The following is a 12768-nucleotide window of genomic DNA, read 5'->3' as shown; positions in this document are numbered from 1 at the left end:
CTCTGGCGATCATGGGGAGAGAGCCTAGACTAGCGCCACGCTGCCTCCGACCCACGCGCAGTTGCCAGCTGCTTCTTTTCACCCGACAGCGCGGAGCTTCACCGGCAGGACGTACTGTACAGTACATAGCACGTGGGAGGACCATGCTATTATTCCCACCAGTTCCCTTAATCCACCCCGACCAGGCGACCCCGACCGACCAGAGGAGGCGCTATAGTGCAAGCCAGACCGGCGGTTTTATACAGTTAGACAAAATGCTATACCAGCAGGTGACTGATGCGAATGTCAGCATAGTCAAACCTGCAAAAAGCAGACCTCTCTGTTAGTGGTGGGAAACCTGCCAGGGAGACTGCTGAGGCGTGATTCCGGCGCTGCTCTGGGATTGGACGAGTGACAGTAATGAGAGGAGCGCTGCTACTGTCATGGCGACACGTTTGGGGGGGGAGGCTGAGGCACATGTCGTCTTCGGCTGTTCAAGCTCTGTTGGGTGTGAGCTTGATGTAATGCATGCAGGACAGCATAAGTCAGACGTGAACCTGCTCTATATTATTTCCTCACACGTTATCACATATTCATTCAAAGAAAATAAATTCACAATGTACGAGTATGGATGGAGAAAAAAGGGACTATGCATAGGGAAATACTACGCTATCTATTGTGTAAAACCAGATTAAATGCAGATATTTCAGTGCCATCGTCTGGAGCCGCCGGTAAATTGGAACAGAGAGCAGGAAGAGTAGAGGTGTGAAAACAGAGTTGATAAAACACCTAGTCATCGATTTGTGTGTGTGTGCGTGTGTGTGTGTGTGTGTGTGTGTGTGTGTGTGTGTGTGTGTGTGTGTGTGTGTGTGTGTGTGTGTGTGTGCACACTTGCGTGCGTGTCTATATATTTCTCCCCAGCCTCTGGCATCGTTGACTGCACGCTCATTTTCCCCCACCCACCCTGGTACTGGGAGAACCTGCTGAAGATCTGCGTCTTCATCTTTGCTTTCGTCATGCCCGTCCTCATCATCACCGTCTGCTACGGCCTCATGATCCTGCGGCTCAAGAGCGTGCGCATGCTCTCTGGCTCCAAGGTAAGAACAAACGCAACAACCCGTTCTATACAAAGGCAAAAAAAAAAAAAAAAAGCATATTTCACCTGGGCAACTGTAGCTCAGGAGGTAGAGCGGGTCGTCCACTAATCGCTTTGGATCAAAGAGGTCGGTGGTTCGATTCCCGGCTCCTCCAGTCTGCGTGTCGAAGTGTCCTTGGGGCAAGATACTGAACCCCAAATTGCTCCCGATGGTGTGCCAGCACCCTGCGTGGTAATCGGTGTGTGAATGGGTGACTGTAAAGTGCTTTGGATAAAAGTGCTATATAAATGCAGGCCATTTACCATATTTTAGATTTTGCGCCTGAGGCTTGACAGTACTCGCTTTCACAACAGTGGCAAATGGGAATATGAAAATACAAGTGTTAGTTACTGTTACTGTAACCTTGAAACGCTTGGCTCTACTTGCTAAAGTACCAATTACAGCACTGAATAAGTGATTGATTCTATTTAACAATAATAATATGACAGAAGGCAAACAGTGTGTTGCTCATTTCAAGAGAAAGTAATTAAGTAAAATGCAATTAAGCCTGAGGTTGTGGCAGACGTTTATTACAATAATGCAATAGATTAAAGGATCAGTTCACTCAAAAATGTAAATTCTCTCATCATCTCTCATGCCAGTTGAAACACAGGAAGTTCCTCCATATAACACAGAGGACGGTTGCCAGCACAACCTCGAGAGAAAACCGCTCAACATTGACTTCAGTTATACTTTACTGAAGTCAATGGTGACTGCTTTTTTTATTAAAATTTTTGGGCGAACTATTCCTTGAACAATTTCCTATTGTTTTAGACATGATTTGATCCTACTTGTATCTTCTCCCTCTTATCTCCCTCCATGGCCATTCCCATTCCTCCTCTCTCTCTCTCTCTCTCTCTCTCTGTCTCTCTCTCTCTCTCTCTCTCTCTCTCTCTCTCTCTCTCTCTCTCTCTCTCCGCTTCCCACCCGCCTCGTCCCCAGGAGAAGGACAGGAACCTGCGTCGGATCACCCGCATGGTCTTGGTGGTGGTGGCCGTCTTCATCATCTGCTGGACGCCCATCCACATGTTCGTCATCATCAAGGCCCTGGTCACCATCCCCGGCTCGCTGCTGCAGACCGTCACCTGGCACTTCTGCATCGCCCTGGGCTACACCAACAGGTCGCCCATACAGCAGTGCAGCCTGAACACTGAACATACACACACCAAATACAGTCTCATAGCATGTTGTGAGGTGTGCACAAACTCTGAGATGTTGTGGACACTAGGGGTGGGAATCGTGGAGTAACTCACGATACGATATGGTCACGATACTTGGCCCTCGATAACGATATGATCACGATACAGCGATTCTGCGATAATCGATATATTGGAAGAAATTGAACCTACGATACATCACGATATCTGTGTAACTGAAGAGAAAAAAATACCCCTAAAAGGCAAGAAGCAGGTATTATGTATTTATTAGCGGAATTGACATGAACTCTCTCAGAGTTCACTCACTCATACCATTTTCGATACCACGGAGGAAAAGTTACACATTAAGTCTTTTTATTATTATTATTATTAAAACAAGAAAACCTATATAACCTACCTATATAATTTCTAAAAGTAGATATTAATGATCAAACATTTCCATTCATGTAGCCTACAGTATTACTACAAACATAAATAAACGTCAACTTGAAACTATGTTTCAACTACCACACAGCATAATATTTTTGCCTGTTTATTAAAAAAAAAAAAAAAAAAAAAACATATCGATACTTGGTGCCAGTGTATCGATAACGTATCGCAAGTGGAAATATCGCGATACCGTGAGTATCGATATTTTGTCCCACCCCTAGTGGACACAAATTCAGTGAAGATTGCAGTCCTCTATCAGAAAAGGATTATGTGACCTGTTTGTGACATGAAAAGCTTAGCTAACAGTTCAGTTTAGGGCCTAAGGTGACCAGATCTCTCAAATGAAAATCGGGGACATTTCCAGACCGGCAATCAAATATATTATTAAAATATCTGCTGTTATTACCTATGAAATAATAAAGGGGGATGATTCCAGTTTGATTTATTTTGCCGGGCCCACACACACACACACACACACACACACACACACACACACACACACACACACACACACACACACACACACACACACACACACACACACACACACACACACACACACACACACACACACACACACACACTTCACTGTGCCCCTTTACAAAATGTCAATTCTCCAGCAGCATTAGGCCTGGCCGTCCTACAGCGCCAAATGTTTTATGAAAAGCCTCAGATCTCAAAAAGTGTTTTCGGTGTAGTCTGCTCCTCCTAAGTGCTTTTTCATTGTCCAAGATGTTCTGAAAGAGCTGCAGTAGAACATGTAAACACTTGTTGGATGTCTGGATCAAAGGGCTACATAGTCATGTAATGCTGTGATATGCTTTTAACCCGCCCGTAAGCCTCCCGCGACCTTTCTGCTTGAGTGGTTGACCAGTGAGGTCTGTAAAGGGTAGACTCATAGGTACTCATAGAATCCCATCGTCATTCAGATATCTTGAGGTGAGAGCGGTCAGGGGTCCCCTTTGAAATTGACCATGCCGGTTTTTCAAAATGCATTATTTAGCCCCCTTCCTTCCCGACAAGGTAGCATGGCATTGTTGGTCCCAATGGATGCTGTAGATCTTACAGTTTCATAGCCTATAAGTATCTTCACTCTAGATTTAAGAATGAGCCTGCTAGAGCTAGAGTCATATCGGCCGCAGACGCCACTAGAAAATCTGGGACATTTTCGGGGACAGCTCCAGCCGGGGACAGGTCCCCAAAAACGGGGACTGGTCCCCGAAAATCGGGGATGTCTGGTCACCTTAGTTTAGGCAAATAAAACAACTTTAGTTAAGGTTAGTACTCCTCAATGAAAAAGAAGTGAAATTTGCCACAACTTTGCCTTTGAAACAAGGTGCATGAACTGAGAATAAGTCGAAAAGGAAAAAGTTCAGCTGCTCTTGGAGGTTGATGGATGCTTTTCAAGGCATCCTTTGATGGTTTGGAGACCAACAAGACGAGAGTAGGTGTGTTTTCCTCGCTCACATGAAAGAGAAATCAGAAATGTAGCACAACTCTTTCTTGTCGGAACCTAATAGAAATCTGGAAAGCTATTTTCTTTAATAACATCCGGTTATGCTTAGAATGTAGGATGCTCATTATAGACAACACTTTTATAGATGAGTGATACTGGATTTTTTTTTTATGATTCTTTTCCCGTTCTGGGTGCTACGATATTATACAACGATTTGTCAACTTGACTAATTATACACATTATACACACCGTTTCATTTAGATATGGTCTACCAAAATAAACTCCTCAACAAAAAGTTTGGAAACTTGTGTTTGCATGATCATATCTCTGCTGTTACTGTATCTTCAGCATTGTATCTTATCTTATTGGGAAGCCTGTTGTTCATTTCCCTTTACAACGATGTCTCATTTGTAAGGAGACTGCATTTGTGGGATGAGCAGCACAGCTGATGATGCAAGTAGCGCCGACATCAAAAGTGCCAAATTGCCCTGCCATTGGCTGCCAATGTCAAACAGTCTAATAGGCTCCTGTTGGTGTTGACTCTATTGTTTGAGTTGTTTGGGGGATTGGATGATTGAACTCTCAGTAACAAGGAACACACAAATGAAATAAACAGGCCAATGAGATACTGTCAAATACAATACTGAGGATACAGTAACAGCACAGATATGATCAACCAAACTTTCCAAACTTTTTTTGTGAGGAGTACGTGGGAGGGAGGGAGGAGAATATGACCTGCTGGTGGTTTTTGCCCCCCTGCAGCAGTCTGAACCCAGTTCTCTATGCCTTCCTGGATGAGAACTTCAAGCGGTGTTTCCGTGAGTTCTGCACCCCCACCCCCTCGGTTCACGAGCTGCAGAATTCGTCCCGTGGCGGAGCGGCTGGCCGCAATGCCCCACAGCGCGAACACAACAGTGCACACACAGGAGACAGGTCCAATCAACAGGTACAGGTTCTGTGTGTGTGTGTGTGTGTGTGTGTGTGTGTGTGTGTGTGTGTGTGTGTGTGTGTGTGTGTGTGTGTGTGTGTGTGTGTGTGTGTGTGTGTGTGTGTGTGTGTGTGTGTGTGTGCATGCGTGCATATTTATTTCATTTTCTTATAACATTTTGAGTTGTGATGTTATAATTTCAGTAAAAGTACTCTGCTGGTACTATATATATATATATATATATATATATATATATATATAATATTTTATTCCAACATGGGCTTCACACATCAATGTTGGCACCGTGAACACAGAAAGAAAATGTAAACAGTAGCTTTGGAGCCTATGACTTGTCTTGATAGCAGCTATAGGCCACACTTAAACATATATGGCTATACAATAGGATTTATTTGCTTTTCTTTGGGTAAAATGGAGAACAGGTCTCACTCAGAAATAACTTAATTAACAGTCTGCATGCATGGTAAGGTTATGACCCTTGGGTTTTCACAAGGCTCCCATGGGAAATTAGCATGCCTTCTCATTCATTTTCTTCAATCAGCTGATCGACTAATCGACTAAACACTAATAGAACAAATACAATTGTAAACACGTTCATCTTCATCATAAACAGGGATCGCGGAACCGCCCGGGCCACCCGGGCCGCGGCCCGGGTACTTTTCAGTTCCCAAAAAAAAAAAAAAATTTTTTTTTTTTTTTTTTAGATTTTTTTTTAGATTTTTTTTTTTTTACAATTAAACCTCATTTACTTATTACACTCGACTGGTTGTTTTTCAGATGTGATGTGAATCTAAAGTGAACTAAACAAGTCAGATCCACTATAAATGTTTTTCAGTAGATGCTGTGATGTAGCCACAAGAAAGGTGCAATATTAATGTTTTTCAGGAGATGGCGATGTTGCTAGCTATAGGTTCTAAACAAGAAATGTGGTTCAAATGTTTACAGTAGTTTTCCTTTCTTGCTGCACTACAATGTTACAATGCTGTGAGACAGGCCCGGCGTTGGAGGGGGGCCTGACCGGGCCGGGCCCCCCCATTCCCTAAACTGGCCCCCCCATTCAATTTTTTTTTTTTTTTTTTGTGTGTGCTAAAAACGTTTTTCCGTTTTTCTGTTTTAAAGTTTAAAACGGAATCTGGCTGTCATTAGGCATTGATTAACTGAATGCTATTGCTAACTGTTACTTTGAACCTCCATTTGCAATGATTCTGGCTGGATATTAATTAACTATTGTAAATTTGTCACAATGAATGCAATTTGTGCACAATGTGTAAATACATTTAATATTAATTGTTTAGGCCTATTTGTAAAGTCACAACACATTAGAGATGTGTGTAGTTCCTCATAGATTTAGCCTCTTCCTTTTGCTCTCAAATGCACCAGTTTGACGAATTTTACTTTAAAATGTACAAAATCTTCTTCCGGGGAGAATCCCCCCGGACCCCCCTTGGCCCCCCCAAGCTAGGGGCAGGCCCCCTCTGTAATTTGGTTCTGGTGTGAGACGGAGCTAAACACAAAAGATGCAATATTAATAGTTTTTCATGAGATACTCAGTATTTAATATTAATACTAATACTAATAATAGAAAAGGAGAAGATACTGAATAATGACATCACAACAGTATAATCCTAATGTTAATTTAAAATTAAATATTCTTCTAAATATGGATAAAAGTCCAAAAAACATAAAATTTTCTTCGGCGCTGCCGAGATTCCATTCCTTACAGCACCCCCTACTTAATAATAGTTCCAGCGCGGCTGCAAAAATATGGTGGCGCATTGTGTCAAGTGTACTGGCTCGGGGAACGGTCCGGCCCCCGGTCCCTTAGGTTTCTGACAATGTGGCCCCCTGAACAATTTAGTTGAATAGCCCTGCTGTAAAACCCAGTCGCCCTCATATTCTGGTTTATTTCAAGAAAAACATTTTGGCTAGTTGAAATTAATTGGCTCGTAACTTTAAAATCTAGCAGCCATATTGGCTGGTGATAAAAAAAAGTTGAATCTCAAACCCTGCAGTGAGAGCAGGTGGTGACATAGGAGTGAGTGAGAAAAGGAGCAAATATATGATTGTTAAGACTGAATACTGACATCACAACCGTCTAATCCTAATGTTAATTTAAAATGAGATATTCCTATATGAATCTGGCTTCAAACAACCAAAATCTTTATATGATGATAATAATAATAATCAATGATGGTGGTTCACAGACGTGTGTGTGTGTGGGGGGGGGGGGGCACGCCCCCCCGACGGGGGGACACGCCCCCCCGACACGCCCCCCGGCCCCCCCTAGTTCAGATGCGTTCCGCTATCCCTGCATAACATCATTCTAAGTGGAACCTAATTGGGTAGTGGCTCTGAATCTCTCACTCTCTCTCTCCCTCCCCCCTTCTCTCGCTCTCTCGTTCCCCTCTCTCTACAGGTATGACTAGCCTTGGAGGGGTCGTCGGCGGATTCTCGCTGTGGCGTTGCCAATGACGACCTCAACTCGGAAGTCACGCAGGTCACCACAGGACTCTGACACACACACGCACGCACACACACACACACATGCACGCACACGCACACACACACAAACCAGGATGTGACAATAACATGCGAACACCATCGCAAGGTGGACTGCAGCCCTGCATCAGGCATAGCTCCTTAGTGCATGGCCTGTCTTCCCCAACACAAGGCTGTTACTGAAATAGCGTAAGTGAAACAAAGTAACTGAACGTGCTTTTCTCTCTGGTTTCTGCTGGTCAAAAACAGAGACTCAAGCATCGCTCGCGTACCTTGGCCTGCTTACAGAAGAACTGGCTGCACCCAATCGTGCTGTTGATGCTTACAAGTGCACGTTCAGCTTGAATCATTTCTTACGGGACTGCCCGACCTAGTATCCCATTATTATTATTATTAGTATTCGAAGTCATCGTCATAGTTTGTGAGAATATGCGCCAGGGATTCCACTAGACTCTTTTTTCCGGTAACGTTCCAGAATTCCGGCCATATAGAATATCTACCGGTTATAGACATATAATAGCCTACATTTAACAGCAATAAAACAAAAACACAAACATCTCTTTTGCATCAACTTGAAAATAAGCGAAATGAAGAAGCAGTTCGGTCTAAAAAAAGTAAAATAACAGCCTGGTCGGTCTGAATTCGTTCGGTCTCGTTCGTTGTCGCCTGTTCTGTGTATTTGGGGCGACGTCGTTGAATAGAAGTGCTAACGTTATGATAGGACCTCTTCTATAGGTCTAGGATAGGACTGACAGCGAGTAGCTTGTGTCTTGGTATAGATATTCACCCTGGTCACGTTAGTGAACGAGTGTTTGCGGGAACATTACGAAGAGCGGTTTTAATTGACTGGTAGATGTAAGAAAATGCTGTTAATGAATTTATTCATTTATTTGGTATATTTCCAAACCGGCCACTTTGGCCGTTGACGTTTGAATCTGCCGGCTCGCTATACATGATAGCGGTCAAACGGCGGCTATAGACGGCTAACAGAATCCCTGATATACGCTAAACGCTAACAGCAAAATGAGAGAGGTAGAGCAAACTGGGATTGGAGCACATGCCGCTGCGGATGTGCAGCATACACAGCTAAGTGAGCAGGACAGTCTAATTTAGGGACTAATTTGTCTAATTCTTATGCAATTCTTTCTTTCTTGCTCTGTATAGAGAGGCAAAGTGAACGTCACTTCCTGCTTCAGCACTGTACAAGAGACTTTCTTCCGCAATTTTATTTTTCCATAGACATTTCGTAAAATGCTTATAAAAATAGTTTTACTTGGTCAAACCAAACGGTTCAGCTATATTTACAATCGGGAGAGACAATAGAACATTTCACTCGGACCAAAAAAAACCCCCAACAACATCGAAAAAAGATGTTCTTTAAACCTGCATTTTTTTTTACATTTTGGTCCGAGTGGAATGTTACGCGATCTCTCCTATTTCTAAATATATCTGAACCATTTGGTTTGAACAAGTAAAACTATTTTTATAAACATTTAACGAAATGTCTATGGGAAAATAGATGGCGGATGAAAGTCTCTGGTACAGTGCTGAAGCAGGAAGTGGCGTTCCACTTTGGCTCCCTATACAACCGCCTCAGTGATCCAAGCGCCTTGTCCCGACTCGTCCCGGCTCTCTAAGGTTGACAAAAACAAACTTGCATTCAGTGTCTTTGTTTGCAGACGGATTTCTGTGACAAGGAAGTTACAGCAGAAGGCCGCCTCCTTTTACTTTCACTTTCACTTTGACTGACTTTTCCTTTTCCTGACCACCTGCTGGCTTGTACAAAGGTCATGTTGAAGAAAATCTGGATTCATGGGGGTTACTGGACTGTGCGGGAGCTAATCAGATGTCTGACTGTGTTATTGGCTCCTGGAGTTCTGCTCTGACCCCTGAACAAAGCAAGTGGATTCACACCACGGACTCCTCCATCGTCAGCATGGACCAAGCAGGAGGTCAGAGCCTTCATACCTTCAAGGCATCAAACACCATGCTCCACTGACTGAGCCACATGAGACTGAGCAGTCTGCCGGCTGCGTGAGAAAGGTTCACTGTGTTGCTATACAACCTTCTATCCTCTCATCACCTCTCCAACCCCTTCGCTTTCCTCGACCTGTCTCTGTTCATCTTCTCTTCTCTCCTCTCCTCTCCTCTCCTCTCCTCTCCTCTCCTCTCCTCTCCTCTCCTCTCCTCTCCTCTCCTCTCCTCTCCTCTCCTCTCTCCTCTCTCCTCTCTCCTCTCCTCTCTCTCCCCTCCTCTCCCCTCCTCTCCTCTCCTCTCCTCTCTCTTCTCCCTCTTCTCCCTCTTGCTGGACTCATCAGTAACTAAACTACAGTACTGTTAGTTCTCTCTCTCCGCTGACTTCGACAGACCTCTGAATCTAGCCTGGGTAAACCTAGTCTCAACACCAGACCCATGAGAGTTCTCACGCTGATACACTACGTTACTGCATGCTGCAGATCTCTCTCTGGGGTCTGGGACACTTTCCATCAGCCAGCTGGGGTCGGAAGTGAACCGTTCACTTGGCCAGTGATTGGCCAGTGGTGGATTCAGTCTTCCCCAATCAGTAACGACTTTGCGATCAGACGACAGGGGAGGTCCCCAGCCCATTTTTCGAACCGCTCTCTCATTGGTGCTACGACCTGTCACTCATTCAGTTTCAACCCCCCTAGACCCGCCCTCAAACCCCAGAAGTGGCTGTGAAGTGGCACAGACTCATTTATGTAGTATGCGGAGTGCAGCGCTTCAACGTAATATTTGAGTCTGGGGAGAGACTAGGGTTAACCCAGCCTCCACGTGACCTCTACGTACTATCAGTCACCGAAACGTACGCTACAGCCACAGTCTGTGACGTCACGTTGAAGGCTGGGTTTACCCAGGCTACTCTGACTGTCCAGTGTGGAAGGAAATCCGGCAAGTTGTTTATATCACACTGAACCCTTGTGTTGAACTGTGGGTCCACAAAACCAGCGAAGAAGACGCGTACATCAGCCGGTGTGCGCAGCGCACAGAGCGTGACATGTTGTCGTACAGTGCTAACATACTGCGAGCCATTAAGCTAGGTATTGGGTTCATATGGAATCACTTCTCCTCTTAAGCATTTCACAAGTGTGCCAAGCATCCAGGATTGTATCTCTGTTGTAACCTTTATAATCGCTTGTGTATTGTGCTGTACACTATGTTGAATTTGCCAGTTGCCTTTATTGTAGCTCTGCTCACTAGGCTGTGTGCTGGTATTTTTTGTATTATTATTGTTTGAAAAGATGTGTAAAGATGAACTGATTGTATTCATATATTATGTATAATACTGTAAGTATACTGTTGCTTTATTATTATTGTTGTTGTTGTTGTTGTTGTTGTTGTTGTTGTTGTTGTTGTTGTTGTTGTTATTATTATTGTTGTTATTATTTATAAACATCAGAAAATGCTGTTTGATGATGTTGCTGGACCAAGTCATTCTGCTTCAAAGTACGACTTTTATTATTAGTGAATCTGCCTTGTCAGCTCACAGTGTTGTACCCGCTACGCTACGCTAACCCTTGTGTTCAGGCTATGCGTGTCCTGAACAGACTGAAAGTACTTAGTAAAATAACCAGGACAAAGGCCATGCAATATATAGACCATGATAAGTTTTAACTGCTGTACTCTATTTTCAACCAATTCAGCCAATTCAGTTCTTTAAAATGGGATGTGCCAATGTGTGTTCTTGGCCCGAGGCCAAGGATGAGCCTCATTAGCTTGTTTTGGGCTGTTTGGAGTCTGTCTTTGGATGTTTTTGTTATACCACTTACTATACCAGGATATACAGGTAGTGACATTGTATACCAGGATATACAGGTAGTGACATTGTTATACCACTATACCAGGATATACAGGTAGTGACATTGTTATACCACTACAGTATACCAGGATATACAGGTAGTTACATTGTTATACCACTATACCAGGATATACAGGTAGTGACATTGTTATACCACTATACCAGGATATACAGGTAGTGACATTGTTATACCACTATACCAGGATATACAGGTAGTGACATTGTTATACCACTATACCAGGATATACAGGTAGTGACATTGTTATACCACTATACCAGGATATACAGGTAGTGACATTGTTATACCACTATACCAGGATATACAGGTAGTGACATTGTTATACCACTATACCAGGATATACAGGTAGTGACATTGTTATACCACTATACCAGGATATACAGGTAGTTACATTGTTATACCACTATACCAGGATATACAGGTAGTGACATTGTTATACCACTATACCAGGATATACAGGTAGTGACATTGTTATACCACTATACCAGGATATACAGGTAGTGACATTGTTATACCACTATACCAGGATATACAGGTAGTGACATTGTTATACCACTATACCAGGATATACAGGTAGTGACATTGTTATACCACTATACCAGGATATACAGGTAGTTACATTGTTATACCACTATACCAGGATATACAGGTAGTGACATTGTTATACCACTATACCAGGATATACAGGTAGTGACATTGTTATACCACTATACCAGGATATACAGGTAGTGACATTGTTATACCACTATACCAGGATATACAGGTAGTGACATTGTTATACCACTATACCAGGATATACAGGTAGTTACATTGTTATACCACTATACCAGGATATACAGGTAGTGACATTGTTATACCACTATACCAGGATATACAGGTAGTGACATTGTTATACCACTATACCAGGATATACAGGTAGTAACATTGAATTAAAGACGTGGCTAAAGTCCTCATGATCTTCTTGTCCAGGAATTTAGATATATGGACTATGGACTGAAACCTGATGCGATTTATTACTGGTATACATGCACTCAGCCTATAGACTAGAGCTGCACCGCGTCTTCAAGCATCCAGCGCCAAGGACGTGCCCCTTTTTAGGGGAAACCGACCATAGTAAAAGACGGTACAAGAAGCCGAAACCACTTCAAACAAACTATTTAAAACGGTTTAATTTGATAGAGATATGCCGAAGAGTTGCTGTGTTGTTATAGTTTCACTAACAATAATTTAAAAAGGGTCTGCGATAGATATGTTTTAGTAGAGTAGGGGTGACACCATCAATATGGACGATGCATGTAACCTGGTGGGAAACTGGATACAGCGTTCATAT

General features: G+C 43.2%; 1 protein-coding gene across 1 annotated transcript in view; it reads left to right on the top strand.

Annotated features, from left to right (window-relative positions):
• oprm1 (opioid receptor, mu 1) overlaps positions 1 to 7525 on the top strand; it is a gene marked incomplete at its 3' end in the record, with an annotated part of 50736 nt that extends 43211 nt beyond the window's left edge. Inside the window, exons 3-6 of the mRNA XM_083650695.1 lie at positions 901 to 1076; positions 2058 to 2236; positions 4920 to 5103; positions 7520 to 7525. Coding sequence (XP_083506821.1) covers positions 901 to 1076; positions 2058 to 2236; positions 4920 to 5103; positions 7520 to 7525 — 545 coding nt within the window. The remainder of the gene's footprint in view (positions 1 to 900; positions 1077 to 2057; positions 2237 to 4919; positions 5104 to 7519) is intronic.
• Between the last annotated feature and the right edge of the window lie 5243 nt (positions 7526 to 12768).

This window comes from Poromitra crassiceps, assembly GCF_964638095.1.
Source record: "Poromitra crassiceps genome assembly, chromosome: 14".
NCBI lineage: Eukaryota > Metazoa > Chordata > Actinopteri > Beryciformes > Melamphaidae > Poromitra > Poromitra crassiceps.
Note: the sequence above shows the minus strand (reverse complement) of the source record. Positions and strands in the feature narration are given on the sequence as shown.